General features: G+C 45.4%; 1 protein-coding gene across 3 annotated transcripts in view; it reads left to right on the top strand.

Moving 5' to 3' along the window:
- GBF1 (golgi brefeldin A resistant guanine nucleotide exchange factor 1) overlaps positions 1 to 22822 on the top strand; it is a 1570387-nt gene that overhangs the window by 89999 nt on the left and 1457566 nt on the right. For all 3 annotated transcript variants that reach the window (XM_069240539.1, XM_069240538.1, XM_069240540.1), the window contains 2 exons: positions 9316 to 9447; positions 21227 to 21345. In XM_069240539.1, the coding sequence (XP_069096640.1) occupies positions 9316 to 9447; positions 21227 to 21345 (251 nt within the window). The remainder of the gene's footprint in view (positions 1 to 9315; positions 9448 to 21226; positions 21346 to 22822) is intronic.

Below are 22822 nucleotides of genomic sequence, written 5' to 3'. Positions count from 1 at the left end.
ACAGTAAAGATATGAAGTACAAATACAAATGCTGACAGATATTGCTTTATATCCAATCAAATCGGTATTGTTCTTTTCTTAGTTTCAATCCACACATCCTCTAAGGGGAACCCTTGGACTCTGTGCACACTTTTTCTAACTTTGAAATAGTATATACAGAGCCAACTTCCTACATTGGTGGATCAGCGGTGGGGTACAAGACTTTGCATTTGCTGGACTACTCAGCAAATACCTGATCACACAACTAAATTCCCAAAATTGTCATTAGAAACTGATTTTTGAAATTTGAGCTATTTTTCTAAATTTTTAAAAGTCCTGCTAGGGACTTGTTTGTCCCTGTAAGTATTTCTTTTAGTTTAAAAGATTTGTAAAAGTTTGGATTAAGTTCTAGAGAACTCTTCTTGGGATATGTCAGAGTGAATAAAGGATGGTCCTTGCAGAGCCTGACCTTCTCCAAATGGATTTTGCTCTCTCACAAGATCTGCTACACATTGGGCAAGAAGCAACCACTCGAGGGCTTGCGTGCTTTTTTCACCAGAACATTTGCCAGGCAGCAGTGTGGTCCACTTTGGACACATTGACCAACACTACTGCCTGGACAGTCAGGTTTGTTGAGATGGGAATTATGCCTTAGTCCTGCAGTACTTCTTCATTTGAAATGGGTCTTCAGACCGACCTTCTTGGACGGTATTGCCTGGGTATCTGTTCTAAGGTAAGGAATCTCTGGCTAGCAGTCTCTATCAAATTAAGAAGTTTATTATCTTCTATAATGTCTTAACTGGATGGAGACTTTATCTAGCCACATATAGGAAGCTGGCCTGGTGTGTGGTGAGCACCTGTGGTGTTACCACCTTATACCAGGTCCAGGTATCCCTATTACTGAGGTATAGACATTGCGTAGGAAGCCAGGGCTCTCTAGAGGTAGCTGTGGATGAGCAGCAAAGACTTATCTAGGAGACATGCAAAGCTTATGCAATATCACTGCAGTCACACAGCACTTAAACACATGAGAAAACCACAGAGTGTTGCAAAAAAATAAAAGTACTTTTATTGTGGTAACACAATTACCAACATACTGTACAGGCAATTTTCTACTGGGAGGTGAGTAAACACTAATATATACACATTAGAAGTCTGGGATAGGCATAAAAGGCAACAGAAAACGGTGAAATAACAGAAAATAGTGAAGGCCCTGGCGGAGACCATACCATATACTAAGTAAGTGGAATGCAAGAGTGTAGGAGGCTGGCCTGGTTTGTAGTGGGTACCAAAGGTACTTACACCTTATTCTAGGTCCAGTTATCCCTTATTAGTGAAATGTAGTGAGTGTCTAGAAGCCAGGATGTCTAGAGGTAGCTGTAGGCAGAGCAGCCAAGGCAGAACTAGGAGATGCAGAGCTCTTGTAATACCACTGTAGTCACACAGCACTAAAACACATGAAAGACAATACTCCGTGTTACCAAAAATAAAGGTAGTTTATTTTAGTCACACGATGCCAAAAATACTTTGTAGGCTAAACTCCCTTAGGAGGTAAGTAAATCACACAATATATACACTAGTAACCAGAAACAAGTAAGTACACAGTAGGAAAGCAGTGCAAATACTGAAAAACACCATAGGTTGCAATGGGCCTAGGGGAAACACAAACCATACACTAAAACAGTGGAATGCTGTAGGAAGGTAGCCTCTTTCTAGCCTTGTTACCCCCACTTTTGGCCTGTTTGTGAGTATATGCCTGGGTGTTTATACTGTCTCACTGGGATCCTGCTAGCCAGGACCCCAGTGCTCATAGTGGAAACCCTATTTGTCAGTGTGTTGGATATGTGTCACTGGGACCCTGCTAGCCAGGACCCCAGTGCTCATAGTTTGTGGCCTATATGTGTTTCCTGTGTGGTGCCTAACTGTATCACAGAGGCTCTGCTAACCAGAACATCAGTGTTTATGCTCTCTCTCCTTTTAAAATTGTCTTGCAGGCTAGTGACCGTTTTCACCAATTCTGATTAGCATACTGGTACACCCTTATAATTCCCTAGTATACAGTACCTAGGTACCCAGGGTATTGGGGTTCCATGAGATCCCTATGGGCTGCAGCATTTCTTTTGCCACCCATAGGGAGCTCAGACAATTCTTACACAGGACTGCCACTGCAGCCTGAGTGAAATAACGTCCATGTTATTTCACAGCCGTTTTACACTGCACTTAAGTAACTTAGAAGTCACCTATATGTCTAACCCTCACTTGGTGAAGGTTAGGTGCAAAGTCACTAAGTGTGAGGGCACCCTGGCACTAGTCAAGGTGCCCCCACATTGTTCAGGGCAATTTCCCCAGACTTTGTGAGTGCGGGGACACCATTACACGCGTGCACTACATATAGGTCAATACCTATGTGTAGCTTTGCAATGGTAACTCTGAACATGGCCATGTAACATGTCTAAGATCATAGAATGGTCCCCCCAAGCCAAATCTGGTATTGGGGTGCAAATCCCATGCATCCCCGGGGCTCCAGCATGAACCCCAGGTACTGCCAAACTAGCTCTCTGGTGTTTTCTCTGCAGCTACCGCTGCTGCCAACCCTCAGAGAGGTTTCTGCCCTCCTGGGGTCTGGACAGCCCAGTCTCAGGAAGGTAGAACAAAGGATTTCCTCTGAGAGAGGGTGGTATACCCTCTCCCTTTGGAAATAGGTGTTAAGGGCTGGGGAGGAGTAGCTTCCCCCAGCCTCTGGAAATGCTTTGAAGGGACCAGATGGTGCCCTCCTTGCATAAGCCAGTCTACACCGGTTCAGGGATCCCCCCCTCCCCCCCCCCCCCAAAAGCCCCTGCTCTGGCGCGAAACTGGACAAAGGAAAGGGGAGTGACCACTCCCCTGTCCATCACCACCCCAGAGGGGGTGCCCAGAGCTCCTCCAGTGTGTCCCAGACCTCTGCCATCTTGAATGCAGAGGTGTGAGGGCACAATGGAGACCTCTGAGTGGCCAGTGCCAGCAGGTGACGTCAGAGACCCCTCCTGATAGGCTCTTACCTGGTTAGGTAGCCAATCCTCCTCTGAGGGCTATTTAGGGTTTCTCCTGTGGGTTTCTCATCCGATAACGAATGCAAGAGCTTACCAGAGTTCCTCTGCACTTCCCTCCTTAACTTCTGCCAAGGATCGACCTCTGACTGCTCCAGGACGCCTGCATAACCGCAACAAAGTAGCAAGAAGACTTCCAGCAACATTGTAGCGCCTAATCCTGCCGGCTTTCTAGACTGTTTCCTGGTGGTGCATGCTCTGAGGGCTGTCTGCCTTCACCCTGCACTGGAAGCCAAGAAGAAATCTCCCGTGGGTTGACGGAATCTTCCACCTGCCAACGCAGACACCAAACTCCTGCATCCCCTCATCTTGACTAGCGTGGTCCCTGGGACACAGGAGCTGGATCCAAGTGACCCCGACAGCCCAGTGGTCCTTCTGTCCAAAGTTGGTGGAGTTAAGTCCTTGCCTCCCCACGCCAGACAATAATCCTGTGTACTGCGTGATCTGCAGCTGCTAGGGCTTCCTTTCTGCACAGCACAGCCCAGGTCCCGAGCACTCCGTCCTGCATTGCCCAACTCGCTGAGTTGACCTATGACTTTGTGGGACCCTCTTTTGTTGTGCTGAGATGTTCAGGTGCTTCTGCGGGTGCTGTCTGCTTCTGCGTGGGCTCCCTGTGTGGCTGAGTGCCCCCTTTGTCCTCTCCTCCAAGGTGCGACCTCCTGGTCCTTCCTGGGCCCTGGCAGCACCCATAATCTTCAAACGCAACTCTTGCAGCTAGCTAGGCTTGTTTGCGGTCTTTTTTGCGTAGAAACAACTCTGCATCCTCCAGCACGCTTCTGACCAAAGGAGAAGTTCCTGGCATCTTCCGTTGTTGCAGAATGTTCGGCTTCTTCCACCTGGAGGCAGCCCTTTTGCATCTTCCTCCGGGGTTTAGTGGGCTCCTGCCCCCCTTGGACACTTGTGTGACTCTTGGACTTGGTCCCCTTCCTTTACAGGTCCTCAGGTCCAGGAATCCGTCTTCAGTGTTTTGCAGTCAGTTGTTGTCTTTGCAGAATCCCCTATCTCGACTTTCCTGTCTTTCTGGGGTAGTAGGGTAACTTTACTCCTACTTTTCAGGGTTTTGGGGTGGGGTATCTTGGACACCCTTAGTGTTTTCTTACACTCTCAGCGACCCTCTACACACTACACTAGGCCTGGGGTCCATTCGTGGTTCGCATTCCACTTTTGGAGTTTATGGTTTGTGTTGCCCCTAGGCCTATTGTCGCCTATTGCATTCTATTGTGTTCTACAGTGTTTGCACTACTTTTCTAACTGTTTACTTACCTGATTTTGGTTTGTGTGTATTTTACTTACCACCTAAGGGAGTATATCCTCTGAGATATTTTTGGCATATTGTCACTAAAATAAAGTACCTTTATTTTTTGTAACTTTGAGTATTGTGTTTCTTATGATATAGTGCTATATGATACAAGTGGTATAGTAGGAGCTTTGCATGTCTCCTAGTTCAGCCTAAGCTGCTCTGCTATAGCTGCCTCTATCGGCTTAAGCTGCTAGAATGCTACTAATCTACTGATAAGGGATAACTGGACCTGGCACAAGGTGTAAGTACCATCAGGTACCCACTATAGGCCAGGCCAGCCTCCTACACATGCGAAAGTTGGTTTCCCACCTAGGCAAGTGTAGTGTGTAGAGGGACGCTGGAGTGTAAGAAAACGCCAAAGGTTAGTAAAATACCCCACCCCAGAGCCAAGGAAAGCAGGAGTAAAACACAGCAAGTTTTCTAAAACACACTAGAAGTCGTGAGAAGATAATGCAAGAACCAGAGGAGCCTGCAAGACACCAACAATGGATTTTTAGACCTGTGGAAGAAGAGGACCAAGTCCAAGAAGGACTGAAGAGTCCAGGGAGAACAGGAGCCCCTGCTAACCCGGATGAAGGTGCGAAAGTGAAACTACCGGTGCGAAGAAAAAGTCAGAATTGCACCAAAGAAGGTACATGCAGGTTCCTGGTTGGTGCAGAAGATGTCCCACGCCAGAAGAATGAATGCAGTCTGGTTTGCGTCGCTGGATTATGCTAACAGGCCTTGGTAAACGCAAAGTTCACGGTTAGCTGAAAATGGCGCTGCCCGGGACCAGGAGGGACCTGGTGGCCTCTACCAAGAAGGGGGAGGTGAGGGGGGCTCTCAGCAACTAAGAGAGCCCTCAGAAGATCAGGCAGCATGCACAGGAGTCCACAGCACAGTGACAAAGAAGGTGCCCATGGAGGCCCATGCAGCACGACACCAAGGATTCCCACGCCGCCGGAGAACCACTCAGGAACCTGTGCATCGCAGGATGAAGTATTGGGGGCCTAAGCTGTGTTGTACATGAAGAACTTCTGGGAAGGTCGCACATAAGCCTTGCCAACTGGATGTCACGCTGTGCACAGGGGTACTATCTTGCTTGGGGAGGCAAGCTCTTACCTCCATCAAAATTGAAAAGATGGACGTTGGTACTGCCTGTGTCACTTTAGTCCACCACCTGTGTCGCTGGATCCATGCATGTCCAAAGAGGGGACCCACGCCACCGGTCGCCGCTGCAGAAGGGTGTCTGGTGAAGCAGGGAAGTGACTCAGTCACTCCACAGGAGATTCCATTGGTTCTTCTGTTGGAGGCTGAAGACACAGTCTGCGGAGGATGCACGGCCTGGAAACTGTTGCAGTTGGCAGGAGCTGAAGTTACAAGGTTGCAGAAGTCGTCTTTAGCTTCTTTGTTGCAGTTTTGTAGAGTTCCTGGAGCAGTCAGCGATTGATCCTTTGGTAGAAGATGAAGTAAGGGATGCAGAGGATTCCTGCTGGAGTTTTGCAATCCAAATCTGAATAAACATCCAGAGGAGAGACCCTAAATTGCCCTGAGAGGGGGATTGGTCACCTAACCAGGTAAGCACATATCAGGAGGGGTCTCTGACATCATCTGCTCGCACTGGCCACTCAGATACTTCCAGAGTTCCCTGACCATCCTGAAAAGAAGATGGCAGAACCCAGGTACACTATGGAGGAGCTCTGGGCACCACCCCTAGGGTGGTGATGGATAGGGGGAGTGGTCACTCCCCCTTTCTTTGTCCAGTTTCGTGCCAGTGCAGGGACTGGGGGGTCCCTAAACTTGTATAGACTGGATTATGCAAGGAGGGCACCATCTGTGCCCTTCAAAGCATTTCCAGAGGCTCTGGGAGGATACCCCTCCTGTGCGTGTAACACATTTCCAAAGGCAACGGGTGTAACACCCCTCTCCTAAAGGAAATACATTGTTCTCCCTTCCTGGGATTGAGCTGCTCAAGCCCTAGGAAGGACGAAACCTGTCTTTGAGGTGGCAGCACATGGGGCTGCAGTGGAAACCAAAGAAGGCTGGTATGGCAGTGCTGGGTGGCTATGGTTGAGCCCCCAGAGTGCATGGGGTTGTGCAACCAATACTGGAATCTGTATTTGGGGACAATTCCCAATTGTTAGACACCTTACATGGCAATATTTGGTGTTAACATTGTGAAGCTACATATATGTATTGACCTATATGTAGTGCACACTTATAATGGGGTCCCCACACTCACGAAGTCCGAGAAAATGAGCCTGGACTATGTGGGGGGCACCTCTGCTAGTGCAGGGGTGCCCTCACACACAGGTACTATGCACCTAGCCTTTAGGGTTTGAAAATTAGACAAATAGGTGACTTACAAGTGACCTGGTGCAGTGAAAATGGCTGTGAAATAGTGCATACACTGTTTCACACAGACTGCAGTGGCAGTCTTGAAGAAGTGTTTGTGGTCTCCCTATGGGTGGTGAAAGAAATGCTGCAGCCCATAAAGATTCCCTGGAACTCTAGTGCCCTAGGTACCTATGTACCGTATACCGGGGCTTATGAGGGGGTCCAGTATACCAATTTGGAGTGAAAAGTTAGAAAGGGAGAGAACATGAGCACTGGAGTTCTGATTAGGAGGACTCCATTGACCATTTAGAAAACAGTGAAACACACTGACAAGCAGGTCATAAACTATAAGGACTGGGGTCCTAGCTAGCAGGATCCCAGTGACAGTCAAAAACACACTGACATGAGGCAGAAATTGGGGGTAACATGCCAAAGAGAGGGTATTTTCCTACAAGAACTCAGCCATCTGGTGGTTATGACCTATTGAGGACGTGCTGTAAGCTTAACTAGGAATACATTCCACCCACATTGGCTTTGTGTTTTGTATTTTTACATTTGCTTGCTTTCTTTGGTCCTCCTGTAGAGCATAGCCTGTTTAACACTTATGTAACTTGCTCCTTGTATTCTTACACAAGTGCTCTTTTTCTGGGAGCTCTAGTTCCTTTTTCGTGAGACACTCGGAGTGCATATGTTTTCAGCTGTCTCCCTTGAGTGCTAGGTCAGGAAGCAGTAAATGTGCTGTATTTCTTTGAAAAGGTTTCCTGCCTTCCATATTTGACTGATACTCATACCTGGCAATAGCAGTTCTTCAGTCATGTATGCCTGTAAAGAACAATGTTTTGTTTGGTGCTTTTTACCAATAGCATAACTTAAATGACACCATTCCTCATTTTACACCCATCCTTGCCATTGGTACCCAAAGTAGGGGAGTAGGTGATGCTGAAACACCCCCAAAATAAACATGCTGATGTTCAGAAGTCGAAAGAGCAATAGAGGCCCATATGTCTTGTTTTCACCATGTCACATTTACTGTACGTTCAAAGGCATGTTAAATATCGGGCTCTGCCCTCTGACAAACTGCTGGTTTTGTTAATGAGTGGTTGTTTACTTTTCTTTCTCTGACTGCAAACTAGGAGGATTTATGTGACCGTCTTGCTGGGTACTTGGAGTGTGTAAAGAAAGGTTATAGGATGTCATTTTGTGCAGCATAAAACAAGTATTAAATGCCTCTAAATCAGTGGTTTCCACCCTTTTGACTCCTGAGGACCCACACTGAATCACTACTGGAAGCCAGGGACCCCCAACCAATTTCTACGATTTAAAATTCAAGTATTATAACAGTAATTAGTATAAAATACACAAAAAGTACACACCAAATAAATAATCAAATTACTAAAGATTTTATTATTTTATATTGAAAATAATCTAAACATTTTAATGGGAAGGTTGATGCTGCATCTCGTTGAATAACTTTTCAATGTTTGGTTCTATTCCGGAAAGTTGAATCCTCCGGTCAGATTCTACATTTACCAAGAGATTTCTGTATTTATATTTTAGGTACATAAGATCCAGGAAAGCTTTTTCACATAAATGTGACATTGAAAGGAATCAAACCTTAAGTGCATCTCATCTCTCCATAGCCCCTCAGTCACATGTACTGCATTTGTTTTATAGCACCTCTCATGCCATTGTAGAGTGTTGGAGCACTTTACATCATACAAATACAAAGACAATGAATCATACGTGTGTAAATCAGTGTATAGAAAATGTTACATTACAGACAAAAACTAGAAGAACCACCTAACACACTCCTTTTACCAGTTCCTAGTTTAGTGCAATCGTCAACTAAGGGACTAAGGCGGGGGTGGGGGGGTATGGAGGGGGGTGCAGGTGGTTACAGCAATTGCTTCCTTATCTCGGTCTGTTTTTTTAAGAATTCAAAATGTTTTCAAATGAGGAACTAAAGGAGTAAGGAGATTGTGAGGCCTATGATTTTCATGTCGGTTATAATCAAGCTACTTCATTTGCACACTTGACTCACTAAAGTATTGATAGCAAGCAGTAAAGGCTTACCCCAGGGTGTGGTAGGATGATTTGGATAAGCGCACATTATTGCCAAAGCTGCGCCTTTACTAGCGACTTGAGTCATAATTTAGAGGCCAGTCTGGAATAAAACTCTTAAAATAACCCCACAACTCATTAAAGTCCACACCATGTATACACTCACCTTATATCTACCTTTCTCCTGACCCCCCACTCTGCTGGCATCAATGCAGTGCTCTGCTGCAACCACAGACCTTACTTTTTGGTCCCAGGAAAAGTATTTGTGAATTCCCATGGTGTACAACATCACTAAAAACCATTGCAATACCAATAGTTCCCATAGGCAAGACCTATTTGCTTTTCCAATGCATGTTTGTTTGACCTGTCCTGCTGTTGTGACATGAGTGTGCTTTACCCACTTAGAAAATCAATTTCTTGATTTCGTGGTATGTAATTTACTTACCTTTTGATCCTTTAATAAAATAAATTGAAAGTAGTAAACACACCAGATTTGAATTGGATGTATCATGTTTATAGGTAATGAGACTGCACCTTACAACATTATTGTAACCAATTTTGTTTTCTCCACAGAACTTCACGCAATTGAGCCAAATGTTTTTCTTCGTCCCTTTTTGGAGGTTATTCGTTCTGAGGACACTACCGGCCCCATCACTGGTTTAGCATTGACATCCGTGAACAAATTTCTCTCATATGCACTAATAGGTATGACTGTTATATATAAAACTGACTATTTCATAACTTGTGCAATTTATATGTGGATGCATTCATGGAAATTGCATGTATTTAACTTGACACAAAAGAGAGAAGTAGCAATTAAGTTTATAAGTGTAAAATGCTGGCTGTTACCATTGTCAGACCATCAGAGTAGTAGCCTGTTATTTGTTCTGAAGTTCATGAAGGCTAAATAACCTGTTGACAGGACAAACGTTGTTAGACCTGTATGTCTAATGATTTTTGTAGGAGGTTGGCCTGGTTTGTAGTGGGTACCATAGGTACTTACACCTTATACCAGGTCCAGTATCCCTCATTAGTGAAATGTAGTGAGTGTCTAGAAGCCAGGCTGACTAGAGGTAGCTTTAGGCAGTGCAGCTAAGGCTGAACTAGGAGTCATAATAGCTCTTGCAGTACCACTGTAGTCACACAGTACTCACACACATGAAAGACAATACTCTGTTACCAAAAACAAAGGTACTTTATTTTAGTGACACAAGCCCAAAAATATCTTGAGGCTATACTCCGTTAGGAGGTAAGTAAATTACACAATATATACACTAGTAAACAAAAACGGGTAATTAAACAGTCAGAAAATATTGAAAATCACCATAGGTTGCAATGGGCCTACGGGGAACACAAACCATATACTAAAATAGTGGAATGCAAAATTCGGTTTCTCACTTAGGCAAGTGTAGTGTGTAGAGGGGCGTGGGAGTGTACGAAACACCAAAGGTAAGTATAATACCCCACCCCAGGACAGCAGGAGTAAAACACAGCAAGTTTCCTAAAACACACTAGAAGTGGTAGACCGTGCAAGAACAAGAAGAGACTGCAAGACACCAACAATGGATTCCTGTACCTGAAGACCTGTGGAAGAAGGGGATCAAGTCCGAGAAGCACTGAAGAGTCCAGGGAGAACAGGACCGCCTTCTAACCCGGATGGAGGTGCAAAAAGAAGAACCGCCGGTGAGAAGACAGTCCGTATTGCACCAAAGAAGATCGATGCGGATTCCTGGTTGGTGCAGAAAAACTGTCCCACGCCAGATGGATGAATACAGTCTGGTTTGCATCGCTGGATTCCGCCAACAAGCCTTGGTAAACACAAAGCTCGCATTTCGTGAATAATAGTGCTGCCTGGGCCCAGAAAGGACAAGGTCGACTCTACCTAGGAGAGGGAGACAGAGGGGGCTCTTAGCAACTCAGAGAGCCCTCAGAAGATCAGGCAGTGCGCACAGGAGTCCCACAGCATGGGGTCAAAGGAGTTGCAGATGGTGGTTGTTGCAGCACTACACAAAGGGATCCCACTCCGCCGGAGAATAACTCAAAGAGCTGAGCGTCTCAGGATAGAGTGCTGGGGACTGGGCTAGGCTGTGCACAAAGGAAGTCTTGGAAAAGTTCATAGAAGCCCAAGAGCTGCAAAAAAATGTGGTGCACAGTTGTGCTATCTGGCACGGGGAGGCAGGCTCTTACCTCCACCAAATTTGGACAGCAGGATATTTGGACAGTTGGGGTCACTTTAGTCCACCACCTGTGTTCCAGGATCCCAGAGTACCGGTCGCCGCTGCACAGAGGTACCTGCTGAAGCAGCAAAGTGACTCTGTCACTCCATGGGAGATTCCTTCAGTTCTTCTGGTGCAGGATGAAGACAGACAGTCCTTGGAGCATGCACAACCTGGAAACCTTTGCAGTTGCTGGCAGGAGCTGAAGTTACAAGGTCGCAGAAGTCGTCTCTGCTTCTTTGTTGCAGTTTTGTAGAGTTCCTGGAGCAGTCAGCGGTTGATCAGTTGGTAGAAGATGAAGTAAAGGATGCAGAAGATTCCTGCTGGAGTCTTGCAATCCGCATCTGAAGAAACACCCTGAAGAGAGACCCTAAATAGCACTCAGAGGGGGATTGGCTACCTAAGTAGGTATGGACCTATCGGGAGGAGTCTCTGACGTCACCTGCTGGCACTGGCTACTCAGATGCTCCCAGAGTTCCCTGACCATCCTGAAAACAAGATGGCTGAACTCAGGGACACTCTGGAGGAGCTCTGAGCCCCACTCCTGGGGTGGTGATGGAAAGGGGAATTGTCAATCCCCTTTCCTGCCAGCGTACAGACTGGGGGTCCCTGAACCGGTGTGGACTGGATTATGCAAGGAGGGCACCATCTGTGTCCTTCAAAGCATTTCTAGAGGCCCCTGGAAGGATACCCCACCCATGCCTGTAACACCGATTTCCAAAGGGGGAGGGTGTAACACCTCTTTCCTGAAGGAAATGCATTGTTCTGCCTTCCTGGGCTTGAGCAGCTCAAGTCCCAGGAGGGCAGAAGCCTGTCTGTGGTGGCAGCAGCTGGGGCTGCAGTGGAAACCTCAGAAGGCCGGTATGGCATTACTGGGGGTCCATGGCAGAGGCCCCAGAGTGCATGGGATTGTGCAACCAATACTAGACTCAGTATTGGGGTACAATTACCAGTTGTTAGACACCTCACATGGCTATATTTGGAGTTACCACTGTGAAGCTATATATAGGTATTGACCTAAATCTCGTGCACACTTATAATGGCGTCCCAGCACTCATGAAGTCTGGGGGAAATGGGCCTGGACGATGTGGGGGCAACTCTGCTAGTGCAGGGATGCCCTCACACACAGGTACTATGCACCTAGCCTTCAGGGTCTGAAGGGTAGACATATAGGTGACTTATAAGTGACCTGGTGCAGTGAAAATGGCTCTGAAATAGTGCTTACACTATTTCACTCAGGCTGCAATGGCAGTTCTGATTAAGTGTTTGTATGAGCTCCTTATGGGTGGCAAAAGAAATGCTGCAACCCATAAGGGGTCTCCTGGAACCCCAATACCCTGGGTACCGAGGTACCATATACTGCGGAATTACAAGGGGTGAGTGGCGGGGGCAGTATACTAATTTGGAGCAGAATACTGGGTTACCAGTATGTAAGTACAAATTTGGAATCTGAGAGCGCATACGCACTGGTTTTCTAGTTAGCAGGACTCCAGTGACAGTTAAGCATACTGACAAAAACAGTGAAACAGACTGACAAGTAGGCCACAATCTTTGAGGACTTGGGTCCTGACTGGCAGGATCCCAGTGACACAGTAAAAACACACTGACAAACTGGCCAAAAAATGGGGTAACCATGCTAGAAAGAGGCTACATTCTCACATTTTTTTAAATCTACTCACCCTCAGAGGAACGTACTCTACCTAAAATGATGACTTGTTTTTCTCTGTTATTCCTTTGAACCTATACATATCTAATACATGTCTACATAACACTTGCATATCTATTCTATTAGCCATTATCCTTGAAATAAGTCTCCCCAGACCCTTTCAATAGTCGTGTATGTTCATAAGTGTAATGCACCATCCCATAATAACACACATCTTCAGCCAAGTGTTGAGACAATGAAAATGCACCCTTGATGTGGCAAAGCTACTAGTCTTAACTCTTTCAATGCGGGTGACGGCCACTGGCCGACGCCCGCACTACCTCCCTGGTGCGGGTCACGACCAGTGGCCGACACCAGGGAGGGTGTTAATAAATCCTCGGGTGCAATTTTATTTATTTATTTGTTTTTTTTTTTCCCGGGAGACACAGATGCTTCCGTGTCTCCCCCCGCCCCTTTGTGACGTCAGCACGCCGCGAGGCGTGCGGACGTTACAAAGTTGTTTTCCCTTTTGAAGCAGGAAGCAGCCTTGTGGCCGCATCCTGCTTCGATGGGGAAAACGGCCTTCCCCACGTTTGGGAAGGCCTCGTAAGAAAGGGGAGAGTCTCCCCTTTCTTACGAGGCCTTCCTGAAAGTGTTTCCTGGCCCCCCGAACGCAGCACAGCTGCGATCGGGGGGCCAGGAAAACTTTCAAAAGGCCTCGTAAGATAGGGGAGACTCTCCCCTTTCTTACGAAGCCTTCTGAAACTGTTTCTTGGCCCCTGATCGCAGCAGGGGCATATTTAAAAAAAAAAAAAAAAAGTAGGTGCGACCCCCTGTGGGGGCAATATTTTTTTTAGATGTTGTAGGGTTTCCCTGGGGGCCATTTTGGCCCCCAAGGAAACCATACAACAACTAAATAAAAAAATAGATCTATATATATATAGATATATCTATGTACATGGATATATCTATAGATATATCTATGTAGATATATATATATATCAATCAATCAAAGAGATTTATAAAGCGCACTACTCACCCGTGAGGGTCTCAAGGCGCTGGGGGGTGTTGGGGGGAGGGAAAGGGGCTGGGAGGTTCACTGTTAAAAAAGCCAGGTTTTGAGGCCCTTCCTGAAAAGACGTAGGTTTTGGGTCTTGCGAAGGTGGGTTGGGAGGGCGTTCCAGGTTTTGGGTGCAAGGTGTAGGAGAAGGATCTGCCCCCGGTGGTGGTGTGTTTGATGCGGGGGACAGAGGCGTGAGAGAGGTCAGCTGAGCTGAGGTTTCGTGTGGGGGTGTGGAAGGTGACTCTCGTTGAGGTAGGCAGGGCCTGTGTTGTGGAGTGATTTGTGTGCGAGGATGAGGATCTTGAAGGTGATCCTTTTGTCAATGGGGAGCCAGTGGAGGGATTTGAGGTGTGGAGAGATGTGTTCGTGTCGGGGGAGGTCGAGGATGAGTCGTGCTGCTGAGTTCTGGATGCGTGTAGTTTGCGCTTGAGTTTTAGAGTGGTGCCGGCGTAGAGGGCGTTTCCGTAATCAAGTCTGCTGCTGATGAGTGCATGAGTGACAGTTTTTCTGGTCTCTGTGGGGATCCATTTGAATGTTTTTTTCAGTATACGGAGTGTGTTGAAGCATGAGGAGGTGAGAGCGTTGATTTGTTGGGTCATTGAGAGGGAGGAGTCTAGGATGATGCCGAGGTTGCGTGCGTGGTTGGCGGGGGTGGGTGCAGGGCCTAGCGTGGTGGGCCACCATGAGGGGTCCCAGGTGTTTTTGTGTGGGCCAAAGAGGATTATTTCGGTTTTGCTTGAGTTGAGTTTCAGGTGGTTGGGTGTCATATATATATATATATATATATATCACTTTTGTCAATATGTGTGTGGTTTCCCTGGGGGGAAAAGGGTCAGACTTGTCTAGTGGCAGTTTTAGTGCCATAAAGAAGTGCAGAAGGTTTATATGCCTACTGCAAAGAGCAAATCTGTATTTTATGTAAATAGCTGAGTACATTAGTAAAGTCAGCCATTACCTGCGCTATAATACCAATGAAATGTATGTGCGGGGTGGAGGGCGGCTATGGAGAGATGAAGGGCACTTTTGCTGGGTTGTAATGAGGGAATCCGAGGAGGAGGGAGTGGGAGCACCAATAATGATCGTTGGACTGGGCGCAGGAGGTGCTAAAGACTGTGACGAATGGTATGTGACAAGGTGTTTTTTGAGTGTCTTGAAAGAACGTGCTGATTGAAGGAAGAAGCGCAGGTAAGGTGGCCTCTACTGTTGCACATATCTCACACACACCATCGATTTTGTGACTGTCTACGTAGGCTAGTGTTTTAGAGCAACAGTTTAGCCAATAGCAGAGATGGCATCTTGATGGATGACTGCTGCCTGCACTCGGGTTATAGAGGACCGCTCTGACATAGGATCAGAGACTGAGACATCAGATACTGAGACAGCATCTGAGGGATAGGACAATGGCGCAGACTCTGGGAGTGATTTTTCAGTCGGAGGAGTCCCATTCGATAACTCCTCTTCCAGTACATTATGAGGGAGGTGATGAGGACAGTCCTGCTGTCCCTTCGCAAGCTGTTTGTGCAACTGGGTAATAGTGGGTTAGCCCAACCCAGAGAGCAGGTGAATGCGGCGGCAAGCAGAGAGAGAGAGAGAGTGTGCTCTCTTGGGAGCTCCCCAATTTAGTTCAGCCCCAAATTCCACCACCCAAATCGTATTGTGGAGACATCAAAATTATCTATGGCAAAACAAACTGGTTTTGTAAAGCAGGCACCTGTGTTTTTGGTCCTGGATTCGGCGGCCATATAGAGAAACACACTAAACTCAAACATTTCTGGAAACTAGACATTCGGGGGAGTCCACAGAGGTGTGACTTGTGTGGATTCCCCAAAGTTTTCTTACCCAGAATACCCTGCAAAGCTGAAATGTTGAATAAAAACTCTATTTTTCTCGCATTTTTGTCACACAAACTACAGGAATATGCTGGGATCCACAAAATGCCTACCACCCAGTGACTCCTCACCTGTCCTGATAAAAACACTACCCCACTTGAGTGCCTACACCTAGTGCCTGCATCAGGAATGGATCACCCCAGGGTCAACAGCTGCCTCACATAAGGACCAACATTGACCGTTGTGTGATCTATTCCTGTCGCGGGCACCAGGCCTACCCACACAAGTGAGGTATCATATTTATCGGGAGATTTGGGGGAACGCTGGGTGGAAGGAAATTTGTGGCTCCTCTAAGATTCCAGAACTTTCTGTCACCGAAAGGTGAGGAAAACGTGTTATTTTAGCCACATTTTGAGGTTTGCAAAGGATTCTGGATAACAGAACCTGGTCAGAGCCCCACAAGTCACCTCATCTTGGATTCCCCTGGGTTTCTAGTTTTCAAAAATGCGCTGGTTTGCTAGGTTTCCCCAGGTGCCGGCTGAGCTAGAGGCCAAAATCCACAGGTAGGCACTGTTTTCTATGAAAAAATTTGATGTGTCCACATGTGTTTTGGGGCATTTCCTGTCGCGGGCGCTAGGCCTACCCACACAAGTGAGGTATCATTTTTATCGGGAGACTTGGGGGGGGAACGCTGGGTGGAAGGAAATTTGTGGCTCCTCTCAGATTCCAGAACTTTCTGTCACCGAAATGAGAGGAAAACGTGTTTTTTTTTTAGCCACGTTTTGAGGTTTGCAAAGGATTCTGGGTAACAGAACCTGGTCAAAGCCCCACAAGTCACCCCATCTTGGATTCCCCTAGGTCTCTAGTTTTCAATAATGCATAGGGTTGGTAGGTTTCCCTAGGTGCCGGCTGAGCTAGAGGCCAAAATCCACAGCTAGGCACTTTGCAAAAAACAGCTCTGTTTTCTGTCAAAAAAATGGGATGTGTCCACGTTGTGTTTTGGGGCATTTCCTGTCGCGGGCGCTAGGCCTACCCACACAAGTGAGGTATCAATTTTATCGGGAGACTTGGGGGAACATAGAATAGAAAAACAAGTGTTATTGCCCCTTATCTTTCTCTACATTTTTTCCTTCCAAATATAAGAGTGTGTGTAAAAAAGACGTCTATTTGAGAAATGCCCTGCAATTCACATGCTAGTATGGGCACCTCGGAATTCAGAGATGTGCAAATAACCACTGCTCCTCAAAATCTTATCTTGAGCCCATTTTGGAAATGAAAAGGTTTTCTTGATACCTATTTTTCACTCTTCATATTTCAGCAAATGAATTGCTGTATACCCAGTATAGAATGAAAACCAAGTGCAGGGTGCAGTTCATTTATTGGCTCTGGGTACCTAGGGTTCTTGATGAACCTACAAGCCCTTTATATCCCCGCAACCAAAAGAGTCCAGAAGACAAAACAGTATATTGCTTTCAGAAATCTGACATCGCAGGAAAAAGTTACAGAGTAAAACATAAATAAAAATGGCTGTTGTTTTCAGCTCAATTTCAATATTTTTTTATTTCAGCTGTTATTTTCTGTAGGAAAACCTTGTAGGATCTACACAAATGACCACTTGCTGAATTCAGAATTTTGTGTAGTTTTCAGAAATGTTTAGCTGTCCGGGATCCAGCATTGGTTTCACACCCATTCCTGTCACTAACTGGAAGGAGGCTGAAAGCACCAAAAATAGTAAAAATGGGGTATGTCCCAGTAAAATGCCAAATTTGTGTTGAAAAATGTGGTATTCTGATTCAAGTCTGCCCGTTCCTGAAAGGTGGGAAGATAGTGATTTCAGCACCAGAAACCCTTTGTTGATGGCATTTTCCAGGAAAAAACCACAAGCCTTCTTCGGCAGCCCTTTTTCCCATTCTTTTGGAAAAAACGAAATTTTCACTGTATTTTGGCTATTTTCTTGGTCTCCTCCAGGGGAAACCACAAACTCTGGGTACCATTAGAATCCCTAGGATGTTGGAAAAAAAAGGACGCTAATTTGGCGTGGATAGCTTATGTGGACAAAAAGTTATGAAGGCCTAAGCGCGAACTACCCCAAATAGCCAAAAAAGGGCTCAGCACTTGGGGGGGGGGGGGCAGCAGCTAAGAGGTTAAATAATCATGCAAATGAAATTACATATAATTTTACCTCTTAACACCATGAAAAAGATGACTGTCAATGTAGTATTTGAGTATTTAAATAATGTTTATTCTGATGGATACACCTACCTGTGGATTCCTCACCTAAAGAATTCTCCCCTCGTGCCAGCCTCGACGGAAATTTCTTCTAGCTCTGCACGTCGACGATGACGTCACAATCGCCCGACTCCATGCGACGCCGTATGACGTCATCTAGGCAATAAAAAGCCCTCGTTGACGTGCAGACGTCAGTTCCCTTTTTTCCGTGCCTCCGAGTAACGATTTTTCTTCGAGGCTCACAGGGAGCTACAGTTGCGTATCGACGGTTACAATGTCGCAACCAAGAAAATCAGGTTTTCAGCCTTGTAACCAGTGCGGGGTCGAATGTCGGTTACTGATCTCCATGAGAATTGCCTCTGGTGCCTTAGTTCTGACCATGAGGTTGAGTCATGCGGCTCCTGCCAGCGCATGAACCCTCTGGCAGTTAAAGAAAGAGAGGCTAAATTATTCTTGGCCCGTTCCAAGAAAAAGGAGAGGCGTCATCGTATCAGAGAGAGTCATCTTCGAGGGCTCATCATCGCCATGGAGACTCTCAGCGCCGTCACGACTCCCGGTGCCGATCGAGTAAAGGACGGTCCATAGGTGCTGACACTTGAGATTAAATGCAAAAGGTGCATTTTGACTCCATGCTAGCTGCATGTAATAATTACATTTCAGTCCGACATTTTAATGTTCTGTATTATACACTAAAATGATCATAACAACCCCTCATGACGTTTACTCCACTGGCACCTAAACTCAACAGGAACAGAAATAACAGACTCAGATGTTTGTACCATTAAGTAAATTCACTTTAAATAGTGTGGGAGAGCATTCAACAGAGCTCTCGAGTTTTCCCATGACAGGCATTGTTAGACCTGACAGCCTAGGGTGGTCATCCCACACCTTTTTGCCTACCTCTCTCCACTTTTCTGAGACTGTTTTTGATGATTTTAGGGCTCTATGCACTTTGCCACTGGTAACTAGTGCTAAAGTGCATATGCTCTCTCCCTTAAACATGGTAACATTGGCTCATCCCCAATTGGCATATTTGATTTACTTCTAAGTCCCTAGTAAAGTGCACTACATATGTCCAGGGCCTGTAACTTAAATGCTATTAGTGGGACTGCAGCACTGATTCTGCCACCTACATAAGTAGCCCTTCAACATGTCTCAGGCCTGCCATTGCAAGGCCTGCGTGTGCAGTTTCAATGCCACTTTGACTTTGCATCTAAAAGTACTTGCCTAGCCTTAAACACCCCTTTTTCTACATATAGGTCATCCCTAGGTAACCCATAGGGCTGGGTGCTCTGTAGGTGAAAGGCTGGCCATGTCCATGTGTTTTATATGTTCTGGTAGTGTAAAAACTCCTACATTTGTTTCCCACTACTGCAAGGGCTGCCCCTTTCATAGACTAGCATTAGGCCTGCCCTTATATACTTTGTGAGTGTTAGATGCTGATCTGAAAGGGGTAACCAAGTGTTAGAAACAGGGTCTCTGGTTGACAGTCAATTTGCACTCTGTCCACGCAGGGATTCTCACTCTAGTCAGGGCAATGGAGTTGTACACTTAAGATAATTCCTGCTCACCCCCTTCGTAGCTTGGCACAAGTGGTCAGGCTTGTCTCAAAGGCAATGTGCAAAGTATTTGTACCCAAACACACAGTAATACAGTGAAAACACTACAAAATGGACACCACACAATTTAGAAAAATAGGCAATATTTATCCAAATCAAACAAGACAAAAATCCAACTTACGAGAGTCAAAATATGAATCTTCAAAATAAGAGTCTTACTCCATTGAAAACAATGGAAACGTTGTTACACAAAGTACCTGGCTTGCATCGAAAATAAATCTGCACAGGCGAGCGTGCGTCGAAAGTCAGTGATGCGTCGATTCCTTAAACGCAAGAGGCTGTGCATCGTTTCTTCTTCGGTCAGGTAGGCGATGCGTTTTCTCTCTCCCGCAACAAGAGCGATGCATCGTGATTTTTGACACCCAGCAATGATGCGTGAGAAATCCAGTCACATGGTGTAGGAAAACTTCGCTGCATGGGGTTTGTTTGTTAGCAGCCGCAAGCGGGTGTTGCGTCATTTCTTAAGCCGCGATGCATCGATTCCCCCAGCCTTGATGTAGGTGGAGCGCCGATTATAGCTGCGAAGCAGGTGACGTGAAATTTTTCAGCCTCCTTGCAGGTGGTGTCGAAAATTTCCCTGCACAGTGTTGCGTGTGTGGATTTCCCCAGCGATGTGGACTAGGCAAAGAAAGTTTACCCTTTTCTCCCTCGGCTTACTGGTGTTCAAACAGAACATAGTGCATGCATGAGGAAAAACAGATCAGTATGGTGTTGTATGGGTATGGACCAGTGCATGAGTCTTTAAAGAGAGTTTTTCAAATGCAGGGGCTGCGATTTATTTTAAAAAATTCAAAAAATTGGATGAGACTATTGTAGCTTCAATAAAACTGCAACATATATATCAAGTCATAAGTAAGCACTGGAACGGGAATAGACACACAACTGGCACAGGTCAGTGGAAACGTGGTTTTGTTCAGATGCTCATCTGTCTATTCCCATTCTCCTTGGAGTGGATAAATACTACAAATTCATCTGAAATGTGTAATGAATGGAGCCTTTGCTTGAGTGGCTTCTGATTATAAGTTAGAAGCTTTCCCTTTTTAGTTCATACAGATATCAATAAAAATAACTTTTAAAAAAAATAATGAAATGGCTGTTGGCCTTTGTGTAGCAGTAAAAGTTTAAGACCATACACAGAAGGCAATAAATGCTACTGCATAACTTCATGCTGGCATCCGCAAACCACTTTAGGGACGAAGGTTCAGGGGAGTATTTGGGATGTGACACCACTCAAATAAATGGAATCTGGCCTTGGGAGTTGATTCTAACCTTGAGTCAGAGATGCTGTGTCTTTGTTAGTTTTTCTTGTTGTCGTCTTTTCTCTAAGGATTTAGCTTGTTTTTTTCCGTTTTTTTAAAAATTGGGAACTGAAAAAAAAAAACAAAAAAAAAATATATATATATATATATATATATTGATGACTTTCCCAGAATAATAGTACATTTTTAGCTTTCACAAACCTTTGGTATAGCAAGCTTGCAAAACTGGGCCATTCTCAGGTTTGCCAGTATACTACTGGCAATCAAACATGTAGACGGTGATGGGAAAAATGCTTGCAAATAATCAAGACTCTAGCAATCTCTCTTGGTAGCATGCAGCCCATGCTTTTTCACCCCCTCTGCCACTCCAGACAGGGGCCCACCTAAAGCAAATCAGTATTGACCCTGTCCTCATGGCAACAGTCCATCCTGAACCTTGGTCATCTTACCCCTCCACCTAACAACCCACCACTTTTTTGGGGAAGTATTTATGTCCAAAAAGTGCATTTACAAGGTCAAATGGTGCACTTGATAGGAAATTGAATAAAACAGCATTTAAACAATCTTGACTTCACTACAGAAATTGTTTTGATTTTGTGTGTTCCACTTATCTTGCTCTGGCAGATCCTAAACATGATGGTACTGCCGAAGGTATTGAGAACATGGCTGATGCAGTGACACACGCACGCTTTGTTGGCACTGATCCAGCCAGTGACGAGGTCGTCTTGATGAAGATTCTGCAGGTGAGCTGATGTGTGATATTTATTGTGGAGGATGATAATAGTAATTACCAGCATGGTGTGTATCTCGTTACAAAGAGACTGGTTACACTGAGACTGTAAGCTTTAATCTTAGACGGCCACAGACTAAATGAAAATATGGTCCACATAATTGTATTGTACTGCAAGATTTATATAGTGCTTACTATCTATATGTGGGGTGAGGAAGCGCTTGCCTACATGGGTAGCACATTACACTGTAGGCTGAGAGAGTGTTGCGTTCGTTTTGATTCTGTGTGATAAGTGTTTGTGTTCAGCGTGATGACCACTGAGGTGTGATTATCATGTTATGGGTCGCAGCGCTTTGCAGTGTTATGGGTGAAGAAGCATGTGAGACAGATGCACAGTTTTTGATTTTTATTAAGCTGGCTGTTTTGAGCAGCTCAGTGGGGCTTTTCATGGTATGTCTTATTTTTATAATCCTCTCGCATGGTTACTGACTAGACTGGGTGGTCCCTTCTGAGAAATGTTATTTAAAGTTTATTGGCCTGAGCAGGCAAAGGTTGGAGGAAAACATAAATCAGATACTGCTGAGATGGACTTTGTTTTTATCATCCCATATCTGCTTGCCACTGTGAGATGTTAAAAGCAGTCTTAGTACGTAGCTATCTGCGACCTGCAGTGGTGAACTAAATTAAAGTCCTCCATTGACCAGAGGCATGTGGCAGATCTTGTCAATTATTTCATGCTTGTTGGTGATTGGTGGTGGATGGTGTGGATTGGTATAGTACTAGTTAATGGCCATGACCCCTAGCAGTTTTGCCTTATGTGATTGAGAGAGACAGTCAAGCAGTAAAAGGAAATAATTATGCAGCCTGTAAGAAAGGCAATCTTCTGTCCAATCTGAGTCTTATGAAATTAGCATTAGTATATGACAGGAGGGTTACATAATATATTGTGATGTAATTTCATTATATACCATTAACTATCTCTCAAGAGCATTCTACTCTGGGCTACATGTTCCTGCAGAACACTGGTGTGGGAGTGTTTTTTATGGGTTGTTGTTTATTGGGTTTAGTCTTGCACTCCTCAGGAAACCACTCATTGCATTTACTCCAGTTTCTATGTGATTGATTAAATGAACATGAATTATCTGATCCTTATAGGGAGGAGGCTATGCGAGTTCATGCAATTGGCAGATTAGTAGATGAGCTACATGAGATTAATTATTGTTAGTTGCAGAGGAATGACTTTTAAGGATAAATTGTGATCTTTGCACTGGTGTGCTTAATTTGTTGAGATAACATAATGGGAATTAAGGCAAATATGACTTAAAGTAGACTGATTAGAGAGAAGGGAGGCATGCAGAGGATGGAAAGGAATGAGTCATCCACTGTTACGGTAGATGCCCTGATGTGCTGGTGACGCAGATGTCGCTTCCCAAGAAGCCATGCTTGTACAAGAGAACTTTCCTTTAGAGGCTCTTATCTAGGGTGCTGGG

Source organism: Pleurodeles waltl, chromosome 6 (genome assembly GCF_031143425.1).
Source record: "Pleurodeles waltl isolate 20211129_DDA chromosome 6, aPleWal1.hap1.20221129, whole genome shotgun sequence".
Taxonomy (NCBI): Eukaryota; Metazoa; Chordata; class Amphibia; order Caudata; family Salamandridae; genus Pleurodeles; species Pleurodeles waltl.
The sequence above is the reverse complement of the archived record's forward strand: the minus strand, read 5'-3'. Positions and strand labels throughout refer to the sequence as shown.